The sequence below is a fragment of the Babylonia areolata genome, chromosome 35 (assembly GCF_041734735.1).
Source record: "Babylonia areolata isolate BAREFJ2019XMU chromosome 35, ASM4173473v1, whole genome shotgun sequence".
In the NCBI taxonomy this organism is placed as follows: domain Eukaryota; kingdom Metazoa; phylum Mollusca; class Gastropoda; order Neogastropoda; family Buccinidae; genus Babylonia; species Babylonia areolata.
Genome location: NC_134910.1, coordinates 26,997,991 through 27,015,453, shown reverse-complemented (window position 1 = coordinate 27,015,453; position 17,463 = coordinate 26,997,991). Strand labels below are relative to the sequence as shown.

At 45.5% G+C, this 17,463-nt stretch overlaps 1 protein-coding gene across 1 annotated transcript; it reads right to left on the bottom strand.

Annotated features, from left to right (window-relative positions):
• Positions 1-7,295: 7,295 nt before the first annotated feature.
• LOC143277971 (uncharacterized) lies at positions 7,296-11,889 on the bottom strand. The gene is made up of 3 exons (XM_076582958.1): positions 11,648-11,889; positions 9,170-10,620; positions 7,296-8,338 (listed from the first exon to the last, which is right to left on the bottom strand). The coding sequence occupies exons 2-3, from the start codon at positions 10,343-10,345 to the stop codon at positions 7,658-7,660; spliced, it is 1,857 nt and encodes a 618-aa protein (XP_076439073.1). The 5' UTR covers positions 10,346-10,620; positions 11,648-11,889; the 3' UTR covers positions 7,296-7,657.
• Between the last annotated feature and the right edge of the window lie 5,574 nt (positions 11,890-17,463).

The window sequence follows — 17,463 nt, the reverse complement described above, 5'->3', positions numbered from 1 at the left end:
TTTTCACTGTAAGTGATATTAGACGGTCCTCTTCATGGGTAGGGTGAAGGTTCTTGAGGCCCTCTTCATGGGTAGGGTGAAGGTTCTTGAGGTCCTCTTCATGGGTAGAGTGAAGGTTCTTGAGGTCCTCTTCATGGGTAGGGTGAAGGTTCTTGAGGTCCTCTTCATGGGTAGATGAAGGTTCTGGAGGCCCTCTTCCTGGGTAGGGTGATGCTTCTTGAGGTCCTCTTCATGGGTAGGGTGAAGGTTCTGGAGGCCCTCTTCCTTGGTAGGGTGAAGGTTCTTGAGGCCCTCTTCATGGGTAGATGAAGGTTCTTGAGGTCCTCTACTTGGGTAGATGAAGGTTCTTGAGGTCCTCTTTATGGGTAGAGTGAAGGTTCTCGAGGTCCTCTTCATGGGTACGGTGAAGGTTCTTGAGGTCCTCTTCATGGGTAGGGTGAAGGTTCTTGAGGTCCTCTTCATGGGTAGAGTGAAGGTTCTTGAGGTCCTCTTCATGGGTAGGGTGAAGGTTCTTGAGGTCCTCTTCATGGGTAGGGTGAAGGTTCTCGAGGTCCTCTTTATGGGTAGATGAAGGTTCTTGAGGTCCTCTTCTTGGGTAGATGAAGGTTCTTGAGGCCCTCTTCATGGGTACGGTGAAGGTTCCTGAGGTCCTCTTCATGGGTAGAGTGAAGGTTCTTGAGGTCCTCTTCATGGGTACGGTGAAGGTTCTTGAGGTCCTCTTCCTGGGTAGAGTGAAGGTTCTTGAGGTCCTCTTCATGGGTAGGGTGAAGGTTCTTGAGGTCCTCATCATGGGTAGGGTGAAGGTTCTTGAGGTCCTCTTCATGGGTAGGGTGAAGGTTCTTGAGGTCCTCTTTATGGGTACAGTGAAGGTTCTTGAGGTCCTCTTCATGGGTACGGTGAAGGTTCTTGAGGTCCTCTTTATGGGTAGAGTGAAGGTTCTTGAGGTCCTCTTCATGGGTAGGGTGAAGGTTCTTGAGGTCCTCTTCATGGGTAGGGTGAAGGTTCTCGAGGTCCTCTTCATGGGTACGGTGAAGGTTCTTGAGGCCCTCTTCATGGGTAGATGAAGGTTCTTGAGGCCCTCTTCATTGGTACGGTGAAGGTTCTTGAGGCCCTCTTCATGGGTACGGTGAAGGTTCTTGAGGCCCTCTTCATGGGTAGATGAAGGTTCTTGAGGTCCTCTTCATGGGTACGGTGAAGGTTCTTGAGGCCCTCTTCATGGGTAGATGAAGGTTCTTGAGGTCCTCTTCATGGGTACGGTGAAGGTTCTTGAGGCCCTCTTCATGGGTAGAGTGAAGGTTCCTGAGGTCCTCCTCATGGGTACGGTGAAGGTTCTTGAGGCCCTCTTCATGGGTACGGTGAAGGTTCTTGAGGTCCTCTTCATGGGTAGAGTGAAGGTTCTCGAGGTCCTCTTCATGGGTAGGGTGAAGGTTCTTGAGGCCCTCTTCATGGGTAGATGAAGGTTCTTGAGGCCCTCTTCATGGGTAGGGTGAAGGTTCTTGAGGCCCTCTTCATGGGTAGAGTGAAGGTTCTCGAGGTCCTCTTCATGGGTAGGGTGAAGGTTCTTGAGGTCCTCTTCCTGGGTAGAGTGAAGGTTCTCGAGGTCCTCTTCACGGGTACGGTGAAGGTTCTTGAGGTCCTCTTCCTGGGTAGAGTGAAGGTTCTTGAGGTCCTCTTCATGGGTAGGGTGATGCTTCTTGAGGTCCTCTTCATGGGTAGGGTGAAGGTTCTTGAGGTCCTCTTCATGGGTAGGGTGAAGGTTCTTGAGGTCCTCTTCATGGGTGTCCACTGACGCAACATCTAGACTTGTCGTTTCTCTCATTCTCTCTCACCTTGACTGCTGTAACTCTCTGTTGTCTGGTTTGCCTGCTTCATCCATTCAGTCCCTTCAGCACATACAAAACTCAGCTGCCTGACTCGTCCTTGGAAAGAAAAGATCTGAGCACATCACTCCTCTTTTGCAACATCTCCACTGGCTCCCTGTCTCACACCGAATAAAGTACAAGATCAGCACTCTATGTTATAGATGTATTCACAAATCTGCCCCTTCCTATCTCTGCGGCTGCCTTAACCTCTACACTCCATCTGACTCGCTACGATCGGCTTCGGATCCACTCTGTTTACGTATACCTAGATTCACACACTTGACTGTTGGCCACCATTCTTTCTCTGTCTCTGGACCTTGCAATTGGAATGAACTTCCTCTTTCGCTTCGTCAAGTCTCCACACTCAGCTCTTTCAAGTCTGGCCTTAAAACCCACCTCTTCCCAAAATAGCCTCCCTTCCCTGCCTCTTCCTTGTCTTCAGTTTCTCCAGTTTTAGAGTTATGCATGCATGTGAATGACTGGTGAGAAAGCGCTTTGATTTGTCTCTGCACAAGATTCAGCGCTATATAAATACCATTATTATTATTTATTATTATTAGTTCACAGCAGTGGGTGACAAAGATATTCTTCATGAATTCATAGTTATCTTTAAAATACAAAGAGAAAATGTTACACTGGACTTGCTTCCAAGGGTGACAAAGACATTCTTCATGAATTCATAGTTATCTTTAAAATACAAAGAGAAAATGTTACACTGGACTTTAATCCAAAGATCAACTTGTGTGTTCCATTCCATTTTTGTCATGTCAGAACAGTAGCTCCTCTTCTTGGCCACATCACTTGAAGATGGGATGTTGACCTTTCTCTCTCTTCCCCACTCCAAACACACACACACACACACACACAGACACAGACACACAGACACACACACTCACACACACATTATGTCAAACAAACTTTCCAAATGAAATGTTACATCTTTTATTATAGCCCTGCCCATTATTAGGGCCAATCCATTGCAAACAAAATTATGTTAATATCAATCAGTCAAACTCATCTCACACCAAATCACAAGCTCTGTATCACACATAAGACATCAACAAACCAATTCAATGCTTGATCAAGGATAGTATTTGTATTTGTATTTCTTTTTATAACAACAGATTTCTCTGTGTGAAATTCGGGCTGCTCTCCTCAGGGAGAGCGCGTCGCTACACTACAGCGCCACCCTTTTTTTTTTTGTATTTTTTTCTGCGTGCAGTTTTATTTGTTTTTCCTATCAAAGTGGATTTTTCTACAGAATTTTGCTAGGAAAAACCCTTTTGTTGCCGTGGGTTCTTTTACGTGCGCTAAGTGCATGCTGCACACAGGACCTCGGTTTATCTTCTCATCCGAATGACTAGTGTCCAGACCACCACTCAAGGTTTAGTGGAGGGGGAGAAAATATTGGCGGTTGAGCCGTGATTCGAACCAGCGCGCTCAGATTCTCTCACTCCCTAGGCGGACGCGTTACCTCTAGGCCATCACTCCATATATTTAGCTCAACCTCCAAATTGTTAACTTTCATAAACTAGTCTGTGCTACAAGCGGATCAATCATTCTGCTGAACTTAATCACCTCAAGTGGTAAACACGTTCAAATTTCAGTTTCAGTCTTTGGGCCCTTGGTTTGAATCCTGGTCGCAGCGTCTGGTGGATTAAAGGCAGAGATCTGTCTTTCCAATTTCCCAAATCAACTTCTACATGTGCAGACCTGCCGGTGCCTAAAATCCCATTCATATACATGTACACACATCCCAAACCACCAAATATACGTCAAAGATCCTGTCATCCATGTCGGCATTTGGTTGGTTAAGGAAATACAAACACAAACATCATGTAACCTCCCAAAAAATGAATGAATATGGCTGACTCCATGACATGGTAAAAATGATCATATATGATGATGCCCATGAACGCAGAAGAAGAATTATTTCCAGATTACATGAAAGTTGAAAAAAAACAAAAACAAAAAAACAACTTACACAGACGAGAAAAGTAACATTTCAGAACATTCAGTTCAGTTCAGTTACTCAAGGAAGCATCACTGCGTCCGGACAAATCCATTTTTCATGAGAGGATTAAAACAACAACAACAAAAAACAACAAACACACACAACCCCCCCCCCCCCCCCCCCCCACCCCCAAACCCTCAGCCGAACCACCAACACACTATACAAAATGATATATAAGCAAACAAGCATACAAAAACCAAAAATTGCTTGAGGGTACCCCATACATCCTATCGGCTCAAAACAATACAACACAGTAGTGGGGTGTGGTGGTGGGAACGGCATCGGGCAGAGGGTGAAGAATGGTGTGTGTGTATGTGTGTGTGCGCGTGTGTGTGCGCGTGTGTGTGTGTTTGTGGTGGGGAAAGATACAGAGCATTGGAAAAAAAAAAAGACATTAAAAGGGGGAGGCACAGGCACAATATAGAAGGAAACGCTAACATCAAACAACTGTAACAACTATGTGTGTGTGAATGTGTACATGTGTATATATATATAAAGGTTTCCTTGTTATTATATTAGGCCCCCCAACCACCCTTACCTTCTAAATCAGTTCAGACCCCCCCCCCCAACCTTCTAATTAAGTTCAGAACTCCCCCCCCCCCTTAACCTTCTAAATCAGTTCAGACCCCCCCCCCCCCCCAACCTTCTAATTAAGTTCAGAACTCCCCCCCCACCCCCCTTAACCTTCTAATTCAGTTCAGACCCCCCCCCCCACTCCTCTAATTCAGTTCAGGACCCCCCCCCCCCTTCTAATTCAGTTCAGACCCCCCCCCCCCTTCTAATTCAGTTCAGGCCCCCCCCCCCCCCCCCCCCCATTCTGTCCCTCACCGCATGCTCTTTCCCGCCATGTTCGCGTGTTATGTAGTAATGACGGAATGAATGTCTTCACTTTTAAAAAGCTACTCTCTCTTAAAATAAGTGTTTAATTAATTTGTTTATGATGAGCTTGAAGGCGAATTTCTGTACTGTAGTTCAGCCAGTAAAGTGAACGATTGATTGACTGAAAAAGAGCTATAGGAAAGAAAGAAATTTCTATAACAAAGCAGTCTTGCCAGAGGGTGGGGATTACTATTTTAAGTGGCATCCCTGTAGGAAGGGGGGTGGGGAGATCCACCCTAATGACTCAGAGGCATTTGCCAAACACACACACACACAATTTTACATGCCGACACACACATGAATATTATATGCATGCACAGAGAGACAGACGGACAGACACACACACAACAACCACCATTAGATCTTGGAATCACAGATTCAAAAACGAAAAATAATCATGATGGAAGCTGGAGACACAGGATGATCATGAAGGCAGAAGCCTGATAAATGAGAGGGAAATTCATTTACCTGGATAATGTGCTCGTCCATCTGAATAAGTATACATCAACTAAAAGCTGAAACTGAATCTTTTATCAAAAAAAAAAAAAAAAAAAAAAAAAAAAGATCCTAGAAATTCTTCAGCAGTCACCGCCCCACCCCCACCTCCGCTCCCCTTTACCTTATAAACAAACAGAAAAAAAAAGAGAAAAAAAAAAGAGGTTATCTGTGTTCTTTTACATCATTATTTGCTCACACAACAGATACAGGCTATATATATGTCATGAGCATAGCAAACTCCCTTGTCTATACATGTACAATGCATGCAGTCATATAACAGGCCTGATGTTAATAACTTTATACTAGTGCTGCCTGGACCAGGTGATTGGCAATAGTAATCACAGTTTATATACTAAATCACACATATATTCATATCAGCAACTGTAACTGATTTGACCCTGACCAATGTTTAAGTCTGCATGGCAGTGGAAATGCTAGAAAATTTTGCTAATTATTTTCAGTTCATAATTCCATTGAAAACAATGGCAAAAACAACACCACCACCACCAGCTAAAACAAAACAAAACAAAAACACCTAACTCTGGAAAAAAAGAAAAAGAAAAGAAAAAAGAAATAAAGATTCAAACCACTACCAGGTTTTTTGTCACAAATTTTCAAAACTTCAGGGGGAAAAAAAACCAATCAGTCACCGAATCATTAAGGGCCAAGAATGTAAAAACTATCGCGTTAGGAAGACATGGTATTCTGAGTGCCAGCTAACGCCCCTTGCACAAACCATCGTCTGCTGCATGGGTGAGAACAGTGAAAATTTAAACTTTGGTAGAACATTTCACAAAGTCTGTGTTTTATCACTGACATGAAACAAATGTAGATTTTTTGGGGGGGTTTCAGTAACATGGAGACCCTGATAAAACACTGAAGCTGGATCCTTATCAGTTTCAGTAGCTCAAGGAGGCGTCACTGCGTTCGGACAAATCCATATACGCTACACCACATCTGCCACGCAGATGCCTGACCAGCAGCGTAACCCAACGCGCTTAGTCAGGCCTTGAGGAAAAAAAAAAGAAAAAAGAAAAGAAGAAAATAATAATAATAATGATAATAATAATGATGGTAATAATGACAACAACAACAATAATAATAATAATAAGAAGAAGAAATAAATAAAAACAAAATAAAAAGACAATAATGATGATAAATAAGCAAATAAGTAAATAAATGTAAAACATGCAGACACACATTCACACATACACATCCATAACAGATATGCAACAAACATGCAGTTTCACAGATATGAAAGCACAAACAAATACACATAAACATACATGAGCCCTCACACACACACACACACATACACACACACACACCACTGCCCAAATTACACTGCACCCCCCCTCCCCTCATTAGAATATATATACATATCGAAATAAAACTATGGAGGACTTGACAGGCATATCATTTTCTTTTCTTTTTTCAACAACCCCCCCCCCAAAAAACAAAAAAAACCCCCACAAAAAACCCCAAAAAACCCAAAACACAACAAAACTGTACGATTCCTGTCCAACAATATTAATCATTATTGACATTAACCCTTTCACCGCCAAGCTCGCATTTATGCACAGGCGTGGTAGAGGACCCATGTCACTGAAAGGTGACCATTCATTGGTCTGTTATCCATGAACCTACTGCTCTTAATGCTCGGTGGTAGGATAGACCATATTTTCTATACATCGCAGGGGGAATCCCCAGCTATATTTAGCCACGGTCTTTTCTGTGTTCATACCACAAGGGAATTTTGTACTCTAAATTGACTGGCGGTGAAAGGGTTAAAGGCGTCAGGCCAATTGGTCATTAAACTTGGGGGAAAAAAAGCAAAACACAACAACAAATAAAACAACCAAGAAAGAAACAAAATTAAAACCCTCTTCCAAAATACCCACTCTGAATCAGTGATACATACATTCATGAACAAAATATCAAATTGTAGATCTTCTTCTCTGTGATGAACTTTTGAAGGGGGGTGGCGAGGAGAGGGGGTGGGGGGGTGGAGGGTGGGGGGGGGCATAGTTTTAACATGAATGAAACATGCTGACATTTTTTGGCCTCATTTCAAGCATGAAGAGCTAGCACTCAAGATCACAGACCGTCATTCAAAATGTCGTAAAGAAAGTGAGGGACATAACGGAAGTGGCAGAAGAAAGCATCCTCCACGTGAGGAAAGATTCTTTTACCAGACAGAAGAACAGCTGTGAAACTTTCTGCAAAGCCACACTGTGTGTGTGTGTGTGTGAGTGCGTGCGTGCATTTGTGTATGTGTGTGCATGTGCGCGTTTGTGTGTGTGTGTGTGTGGTATGTGTGTGTGTGTGACACTGAGAGACTCTGTGTGGAGTGTGTGTCACTGTGTACATAAAATCGGAGTGAAGGAGTAAGAGACAAAATGTCTTAGTCTTTCGAGATCACTTGTGCCTCAGGAGGCAGACCGTCAGACTCAGAGGTGTGCGAGAGTTCAACCTTGACCGCAACAGGGGGCGGGGACTGCCGCGGGGGGGAGAGCTTGGGCTGCTCGCAGTGTATCTTCATGTGGCAGGACAGGTGTGACATGAGTCGGAAAGAGGCGCAGCAGTGCTCGCACTTGAACGCCCGCTCGCCCACGTGGATCATCTTGTGCCGCTTGAAGGACGTGTGGTCCCTGAAGCCGGCTGGGCAGAACTCGCACTTGAAAGGCTTCTCCCCTGTGTGTGACCACCGGTGGTGCGTCAGGCTGACGGCCGTCAGGAAGCTGGCCGAGCACTCCTCACAGGTGTATGTCTTCCGGTTCCCCTGGTGGGATTTCTCGTGCTTGGCCAGGGCCTCGGGCGTGTTGAAGGAGGCCTCGCACTGGCCGCAGCGGTGGCGCTCCTTGCTGTGCACCTTGAGGATGTGGGACTTGAGGCTGCTCTTGTAGCGGTAGGACAGGTCGCAGGCCTCGCAGCGGAAGGGCTTCTCCCCCGTGTGGATCCGCCGGTGGATCTGCAGGTGCAGCAGCTGGTTGAACTCCACCGAGCACTGGTCGCACTTGAAGCGCCTCCCCCCCGTGTGGATCTTGCGGTGCAGCTTGAGCTGTGAGGAGCTGGTGAAGCGCACCTGTTGGCACAACAGTTCAGCTCTGTTCAGTTTGACAGTTCAGTTCAGGAGGCAGTCACTGCATTCGGACAAATCCTATATCATATTATCATATACACGCTACACCACATCTACTAAGCAGATGCCTGACCAGCAGCGTAACCCAACCAACGCACTTAGTCCGGATTTGATGGAAAGAAAAAAAAAATTGGATAAACATATAAATGGATAGATCATTAAATCAATCAATAAATAAACAAACAACTAAATAGATAAGAAATAAAATCCAGTAAGAAATAAAAATAAAATTAAAACAGATTAAAGATAAGTTAGCACTAAAGCAGATAGATAAAGAAATAAATGAAATATAGGAAGAAAATTCCGGTGACAATTATATTAATACTAAATCATAAATCAACAAATAAGCAAATACATGTAAATAAACAAACATGTATACATGTATACAAACACGCACACACACACATACACATGCGCAACAGATATGCAACAAGCAATGAAGCATGCAGTTTCACAGACATATGAAAGCACAAACAGAAATACACAGGCCCAACATGACACATAAAAGCAAACAAACGAGCCCCTACACACACACAAACGTACACACATTGTATACACTTCCCACCTCCCATTTTACCCATGCACCTCCCAACACCCAACCCCATGTATCACAGCTTCCATAGTGCACACATACACACACACAAACACACACACACGCAAACACACAAACTTCCCATCTCCCACATTACCCCTGCACCCCCCACCCAACCCCTCCAACCCCAAGTATCGCAGCTTCCACAGCACACGCAAACACACACAAACACACGCACGCACCTGGCAGAACTCGCACTGGTAGGGTTTCTCCCCCGTGTGCGTCCTCTCATGCTCCTTGAGGTGGGAGGAGTGCTTGAAGCGGGATGGGCAGTAGCTGCACTCAAAGGGCCGCTCCCCAGTGTGCACCTTCATGTGGCCCTTCAGGCTGGATGCCTTGGTGAAGGTGGCCTGGCACACCTGGCACTGGTGGTTCCTCTCCCGGGTGTGCACCACCGTGTGCTGGATCAGGTCTGAGCAGTAGCGGAACGCCTTCAGGCAGGCACCGCAGCGCACCGGCCGCTCCCTACTGCTGACGTTGTGCTGCACCATGTGGACTTTGAACTGCGCCGGGTTCTCGAAGGACTCCGCGCACACGCCGCACTGGTAGAGTCTGACGTTGATGGCCACGCCATCGTCGTCTTCGTCACCGCCGTCGGCGGGTGAGCGTAAGTTTTTGGGCGTCTCTGATCTGTTGTTGTTGGTGCTGGAGAAGCTCTTAACGGATGAGAAATGAACGGGTAGAGATTCAAACTCCTTTTCGTCTCTTCCACCGTACTGCTCCCTCTTGGCTTCCCTGGCCCTGGAGGACCAGTCGCGCCAAAACTCCTCACTGTCGTCCACTTTCTCTGATGACGGAACCGACTCTGGTTCTTTCTTGATGTCGGCCAACTTTATCCTCAGTCTCTTCCGGTTTGGGGGCAGGTCCTCTGTCACTTCTTCGCTGTCATAGTCTGAGTCCGACGGCTCCTGTTTGATGTTGATCCCTGAGTGGTCCTGGTCAGCCACTGATGACTGACTGGCAGACATACACAGATTGAGAGGCTGACATGACTCCGTGTGAGGTTGAGACGACTCCTTGTCCATGTTAACATCGTGGCCCTGAGTGTGTTCCCCAATGTTCCCCAGAAGGTAGAAGGGTTGCGCTATATCCACGTCCACCTTCACTTTGGAGGATAGATCCAGCACCCCTGTGTCACTGTCACAGTCGTCCACACTTGGGGCCATGTTCAAAGAGTCACCGGACAGGAGGCTTGACTGTACATTTCCTTCAAGACTGCCTCCTCTAACCGCTGTCGTCTGCTGAAGTAAGTCACGGGTTCTGACTTTGCTGTCTTCCTGAAGCGAGTCAGGTGTGTTGCCTCCATAGTGGGCACTGTAGTCCTCTGGCTCAACTTTCACCGGCATGCTCAGATCCATGGTGTCATAGCAAAAAAAGGTGTAACAGATAAAACTTTCTTTTTTTTTTTTTTTTTCACTGGCTGAGCTATGGATCACTGTACAATTACCACAGTTTTTTTTATGTCATGATGGTATTGTTACAGTTACACACAAGGGCAGAAATGTGGTCACAGTTGTGAAACATTTAGATTCCAATGGTACCAGGTGAAACCTCTTGCATGTGTCTGATGAAGGAACTGTCCTCCCAAATCACCACTGGTATACATATGCATGATGCATGAGGTCAGGTAAATCTGGAACAATTACCAGAATAAAGCAAACTTTGACATCTATACCATCTATTCTATAGCAGCAGTGATAATACAATTAGTTGTAGCAGCAGTAGGGTTTACAGTATTACTATCATTATTATCATTAATCATATCACACACATTTGGTTATCAATTAGTACACACACACGCATACACATACATACACTATTAACTTATATACAGGTGTGTGTGTGTGTGTGTGTGTGTGGTGTGTGGTGTGTGTGTGTGTGTGTGTGTGTGTGTGGTGTGTGTGTGTGTGTGTGTGTGTGTGTGTGTGTGTGTGTGTGTGGTGTGTGTGTGTGTATGTGTGTGGTGTGTGTTGTGTGTGTGTGGTGTGTGTGTGTTATCTGAACTGACTTCCTTCCTTCCATGGAGTGACCACAATCATTGATTGATTATTCTGTCACTAAGGGGTGTAGCAACATTGGACTTTCTGTCTGTAGTTTGGTGAATTTAGCGACCTTTTGGCGATCTGGTGAAGTTGTTCGTGGCTGTGGCCTTTCTACTTGTGGCTGACTCCCCGCTGAGGCGTTGGTCGTTTCTGTCTTTGGGTCTTGTGTTTTGTCGTGAAGGTCTAGTGTTTTGATACCGACAGAGTCTGGTGGGTCAAGCGTGGACATTAATTTTTCCTAATGATCTATCTCATCTGGTTGACTGATTTACTGACTTCCCAGTGCTAGCTTGAAAATCAAATTCAGAGCACGTTGTTGTTAAAAATCATGTAATCCTTGTCAGAGTTGAGTTGAAACAACGATAAAAATCGGTTAGTCGAGTGGAAAAAAGAAAAGAAAAAAGAAATCCGACGTTCGGATTCTCCCCGACAGAATCCAAACGAAGGGAAATAACTTCGCTTGAAATTATCAAACAGCAGCACTTGACCAAGTTCAAGATGAAGAGTTTGCATGCGAAAATATTGTACCAGTCTAATCTAATACCATCAAAGACTTAAACTAGGTCAGGAAAACGATCTGCCGAAAATTTACTTTTGTTCAAAAGTGTAATTATCTACCTCATGTGATGGAATGTTTCATCTTGCAATAACCCGTTCGATCACGAAGTTTGGGGTTGACCATGGAGTGGGGTGACGGTCGACTATTCGCTGCGTCTTCTCTGTTCTGCCACACCACAACCCTGAAGAAAAGTCTGTCCTTGTGGATGCATTCGCAGGCACGAACGCATTTAATACGTCAACTGTGTCGCAGATGCACCGGTAACCACAGGCTTTCCACTTTAATCTTTGGCCATGGGCTGTCGGCCCTGAAGTTTTGGTGAACCGGAAATGGATTTAACTTGTCGGGGTAACACGGGACCCAGTTCATACTATCCCCCCGGACAATTTTGGTTCTGCGAGACCCGTCTCCGGTTTGAAAATAATATTGATCAAGATTTAAACACGCTTTTCTCCCAGACAGCACTAAGAAACCCAGGGCGCATTTTTTTGTTTTTTGACGCGCTTATCTGCAGTTTTCTGCATTTCTAGTTATTGCAAAACCCTTTCTTTAAACACGTGCACCTTAAAATAATGAAAAGAAATCTAAAAAAGAATCCTGCAGCTTATTTTTGAATTCCTCTTTTCTTTTCAAAGGTCTTGGAAATTACTAGATGCTTATCTATAGCTGTTTCATTCGAGAGAGGTCCGAAGAATTATTCAGTTGTTGTCTGCTACGAAACACAACCCTGTTTTCTCAAGAGAAGCAAATTGATTCAAAGCCTTACCTCCCTTGCATGGTCAGGAGATTCTGAGGGGGAACAGGATGGGTGCAGCAAACCAGGTGGGGGTGTGAGGGTGGGTCAGTTGGGTGCAGAGGTGAATGTCAGTTCCAAAAAGACTTTATCTGTCAGATTTATATATTAATAATATATTTTTTGGTATTTTTGGACTCGGGAGGACAAAAACTATACACAATGATGTGCTACACACATTTTCCCGACATTATATCTATTATTCGCCAGTTTTGTAGACCTTCGACCTGAAAAAATAGTGCCAAATTTCAAATGAGGATATCTCGGAACTGAATTAATGCAGGTCTATTTATGTGGTATTTTTGGACTCGGGAGGTCAAAAACTATACAAAGATGTGCTACACACATTATCCCGACACTGTCCATTTTTCGCCAATTTTGCAGGTCGCGACCTGAAAAAATAGTGCAAAATATCAAATGTGGATATCTCGGAACTGAGTTGATCCAGGTCTATTTATGTGGTATTTTTGGACTCCGAGTCGGGCGGTAAAAAACCTATACAGAAAGATGTGCTACACACATTATTCCGACATGTCCATTTTTCGGCAATTTTGCACGCTGCGACCTGAAAAAAAATAGTGCAAATTTCAAATATGGATATCTCGGAACTGAGTTAATGCAGGTCTATTTATGTGGTATTTTTGGACTCGTGAGGTGAAAAACTGTACAGTAAGATGTGCTACACACATTATCCCGACATGTCCTTTTTTCGCCACTTTTGCAGGCTGCGACCTGAAAAAATAGTGCCAAATTTCAAATGCGCATATCTCGGAAGCGAATTGATGCAGGTCTATTTCTGTGGTATTTTTGGACTCGGGAGGTCAAAAAGCATACAGAAAGATGTGCTACACACATTATCCGGACATGTCCATTTTTCGCCAATTTTGCAGGCCGCAACCTGAAAAAAATAGTGCCAAATTTCAAAAGCGGATATCTCGGAAATGAGTTGATGCAGGTCTATTTATGTGGTACTTTTGGACTCCGAGTATTAACACAGAGTCATTTGCGCAACAGGCTGCCTACCTGGGTAGAGCTGACTGACTTGCTATTGGTAGCCCATCATTCGTTTCCTGTATCATTCATTCAGGTTTCAATCACGCACGTAGGGGAAGGGGGGCATATATGAAACGGAGGGTAATTTAAAACAGGCCCCTATCATCGAATGGGAGACAACAGCGTTGCAGTTTTCCTGATTTGCTTCAAGCCTTAACTCCCATGAGGACGTGGCACAGGAAGACATGGCGCAAAAACAAAGCGCGTTGATGAGGTGAGTTGAAACGCATTATCGACCATGCTTGGCTAAAATCCTACCCTAGAAAAGTTTGTGGTACTTGTAAGAACTTTGTTTTACAGAAGAAAAGATACATTCTCGAAATAAGTGAAAGGAACATCTTGAAACCTTGCTATGAATTACTCTTTCCCAAGCAGGCAAAATGGCGGCATTATTGTGATGTCAAACAATGCATGAAAACGCTAATATGAAACATCTGTGTCGGGGAATATGGAATAATGTTTCATATTTGACTGCAGTGTTCCATATTACCGTCATGATCACCAGATCTACTGGTAACACCCAGTGGTATCTACAAACCATAACGCCCAAAGTGAGTGTGTGTGTGTGTGTGTGTGTGTGTGTGTGTGCGCGCGCGCGCGTGCGTGCGCGTTCTTTTGTATAATGTATTCCGTTTTCCTGGAACATTGTAGCAGCTTTGAGCTTGAATCAGATTAGGAGCATTTAAATGTATGCCCTTCATCTTCTTATTCTTATTCTCATCATCAATCATCATCATCATCATCAATCATCATCATCATCGTCGTCGTTGTTGTCATCATCATTATTATGTTGATATTTACGCAGGGCATGGTGGACATCAGATGACATGGGGAAGGCAGTGCAGGCTTGTAAGAACGAGGATAAAGGTCTGCGAGCAGCAGCCAGAGAGTGTAGCTTGTCACCTGCTACTCTCAAGAGACACCTGGAAGGTATAAACAAGAATGCGACAGGCTCCACTCGGCAGCTTGGGGGAGGATCAGTACTTCGCTTAGAAGTTGAAAATGAACTAGTGACCACAATTCTGGACCTTGAATGAAGTTTTTTTGGGCTTTCACGAAATGATGTCATGACTCTAGCTTTTGACTTCAAATTCCACATTCGTTCAACAAGGAAAAGGGTCGAGCAGACAAAGACTGGTTTCGGATTTTCCTGAGACGGGCGCAATAGCCGAGTGGTTAAAGCGTTGGACTGTCAATCTGAGGGTCCCGGGTTCGAATCATGGTGACGGTGCCTGGTGGGTAAAGGGTGGAGATTTTTACAATCTCCCAGGTCAACATATGTGCAGACCTGCTAGTGCCTGAACCCCCTTCGTGTGTATATGCAAGCAGAAGATCAAATACGCACGTTAAAGATCCTGTAATCCATGTCAGCGTTCGGTGGGTTATGGAAACAAGAACATACCCAGCATGCACACCCCCGAAAACGGAGTATGGCTGCCTACATGGCGGGGTTAAAACGGTCATACACGTAAAAGCCCACTCGTGTGCATACGGGTGAACGCGGAAGAAGAAGAAGAAGGATGTTCCTGAGACGCCATCCAAACTTGTCATTGAGACAGCCTGAAGCAACAGAAATAAGCCGAGCGTGTGGTTTCAACAAAGAAATTGTGGATAGTTTCTTCAAGCTTCTTGAGCACACAATTGATGAACACAAATTCACAGCAACCACAATTTTTAATGCTACAGGGTTGTCCACAGTTCAAAAGAGATGTCAGAAAATCGTCAGTGCAAAGGGGAAACACCAGATTGGGGCTCTGTCCAGTGCTGAGCGAGGGACAAACACAACCGCCGTTTGTTGTTTTAGTGCTTCAGGACTATGTACCACCGATGATTCTTTTCAAAAGAAAGTGCATGTCCCTGGATCTGGAGGAGGGAGAACCACCTGGAAGTCTGGTCACTTGCAGTGAGAGTGTGTGGATGGATAAGATCACATTTTTAATGTGGTTGCGACATTTCATTGCAGTTATGAAACCAAGTGTAATCAACAAAGTACTTCTTCTGTTGGATGGCCACGCATCCCACACTAAAAACTTGGAGGCAATTGATCTGGCCCGGCAGTGTGGCAACACTATGTTGGCTCTGCCACCACCTACAGCACACAAATTGCAGCCATTGGATGTCAGTTTTTTCAAACCCCTGCAAACATATTATGCTCAAGCTATCCAGTCCTGGCTAAGAATTAACCAAGGCAGGACAGTTGGACCTTTCCAGATTTGTTGCTTGTTCAGCAAGGCCTACACAAAGGCAGTGACAATGATGTCAGCTATAAATGGCTTCAGCAAATGTGGCATTTGGTCATGCAACAACTACTTTCCTGACTCTGAATATGCCCCGTCGGCTCAGACTGTAATGTTGGATATCCCACAGTCTTGCCATTATTCTGGTTGTGCCCAGCCACCTCCCCGAGCTGACAATCCCCAGCGACCACCAAGAGTTGACATCCCCAGCCACTACCAGGAGCTGACAATCCCCAGCCATTACCAAGAGCTGACAATCCCAGCCACCACCAGGAGCTGACAGTCCCCAGCCACTACCAGGAGCTGACAATCCCCAGCCACTACCAGGAGCTGACAGTCCCCAGCCACTACTAGGAGCTGACAATCCCCAGCCACTACCAGGAGCTGACAATCCCCAGCCACTACTAGGAGCTGACAATCCCCAGCCACTACCAAGAGCTGACGATCCCCAGCCACTACCAGGAGCTGACAATCCCCAGCCACTACTAGGAGCTGACAATCCCCAGCCACTACCAAGAGCTGACGATCCCCAGCCACTACTAGGAGCTGACAATCTCCAGCCACCACCAAGAGCTGACAATCCCCAGCCACCACCAAGGGCTGACAATCCCCAGCCACTGCCAGGAGCTGACAATTCCCAGCCACTACAAAGAGCTGACAATCTCCAGCCACTACCAAGAGCTGACGATCCCCAGCCACCACCAAGGGCTGACAATCCCCAGCCACTGCCAGGAGCTGACAAATCCCAGCCACTACAAGGAGCTGACAATCCCCAGCCACTACCAGGAGCTGACAATCCCCAGCCACTACCATGAGCTCCAGCCACTACCAGGAGCTGACAATCCCCAGCCACTACCATGAGCTCCAGCCACTACCAAGAGCTGACAATCCCCAGCCACCACCAAGAGCTGACAATCCCCAGCCACCACCAAGAGCTGACATTCCACAGCCACTACCAAGAGCTGACAATCCCCAGCCACTACCAAGAGCTGACAATCCCCAGCCACTAACAGGAGCTGACAATCCCCAACCACCACCAAGAGCTGACAATCCCCAGCCACTAACAGGAGCTGACAATCCCCAGCCACCACCAAGAGCTGACAATCCACAGCCGTCTTCCAGAGCTTGTGTTCTCGGACCATGCTCCAGAAATCAGCCTCTTTCCGAACTCAATCAGTCGCTGTCTTTCAGGGTAGTGAAAACAGCACCTGACGGCAGATGTTTTTTCAGAAGCATTGCCATTGGATTGTGTCCTCATTTCCAGCGGATGCAACGAGATGAAAGCGGCAGTCCACTGAATGCAATCTCCAGAATTACCGAAACAGCCAAAGCTGATGAAATTCGAGCAGCTTGTGTGCAGAAAATGTGTGAAAATCTTGGATCTTCTCCCTTTGATGCAAGCATTGTAAATGACAGCAACTTCACAATCAGGTTTTCCCCCTCACTGCTGCCGCTTCAGGTCGTGCTCACAGTTCGCCTTCTGCGAGCTCCCCTGAAGATGTTTGCTCACCTTTACCTGCGAATTCTAATTCTTCTGGGCTGTATTCTGTTTTTTCGCAATCTAAAAGGGACAGTTTTCTGAGAAGAATCAAGAGGATGTCAAAGCCCACAATTCTGACATCATCTCCATACAAGAAGACGCTTGTTGAAACACAGCAAAAGAGAGACAGTGAACTACAGAAGAAAAAAACTTTCTGAAAAAGGGGCAGGTGTAGAAAATCAAGGGTAGAAGAACCGTTCGACAGACCACAACAAAACGTGCCCAGTAGAGCAGAGAAACGACAGGAAAAAA

Excerpts from the sequence above, each read along its gene's own strand:
- LOC143277971 (XM_076582958.1), bottom strand. The coding sequence starts at position 10,345 with ATGGATCTGAGCATGCCGGTGAAAGTTGAGCCAGAGGACTACAGTGCC. Across the intron at positions 8,339-9,169 it reads ACCAGTGCGAGTTCTGCCAG|GTGCGCTTCACCAGCTCCTC; the intron begins GTGCGTGCGTGT and ends TTGTGCCAACAG.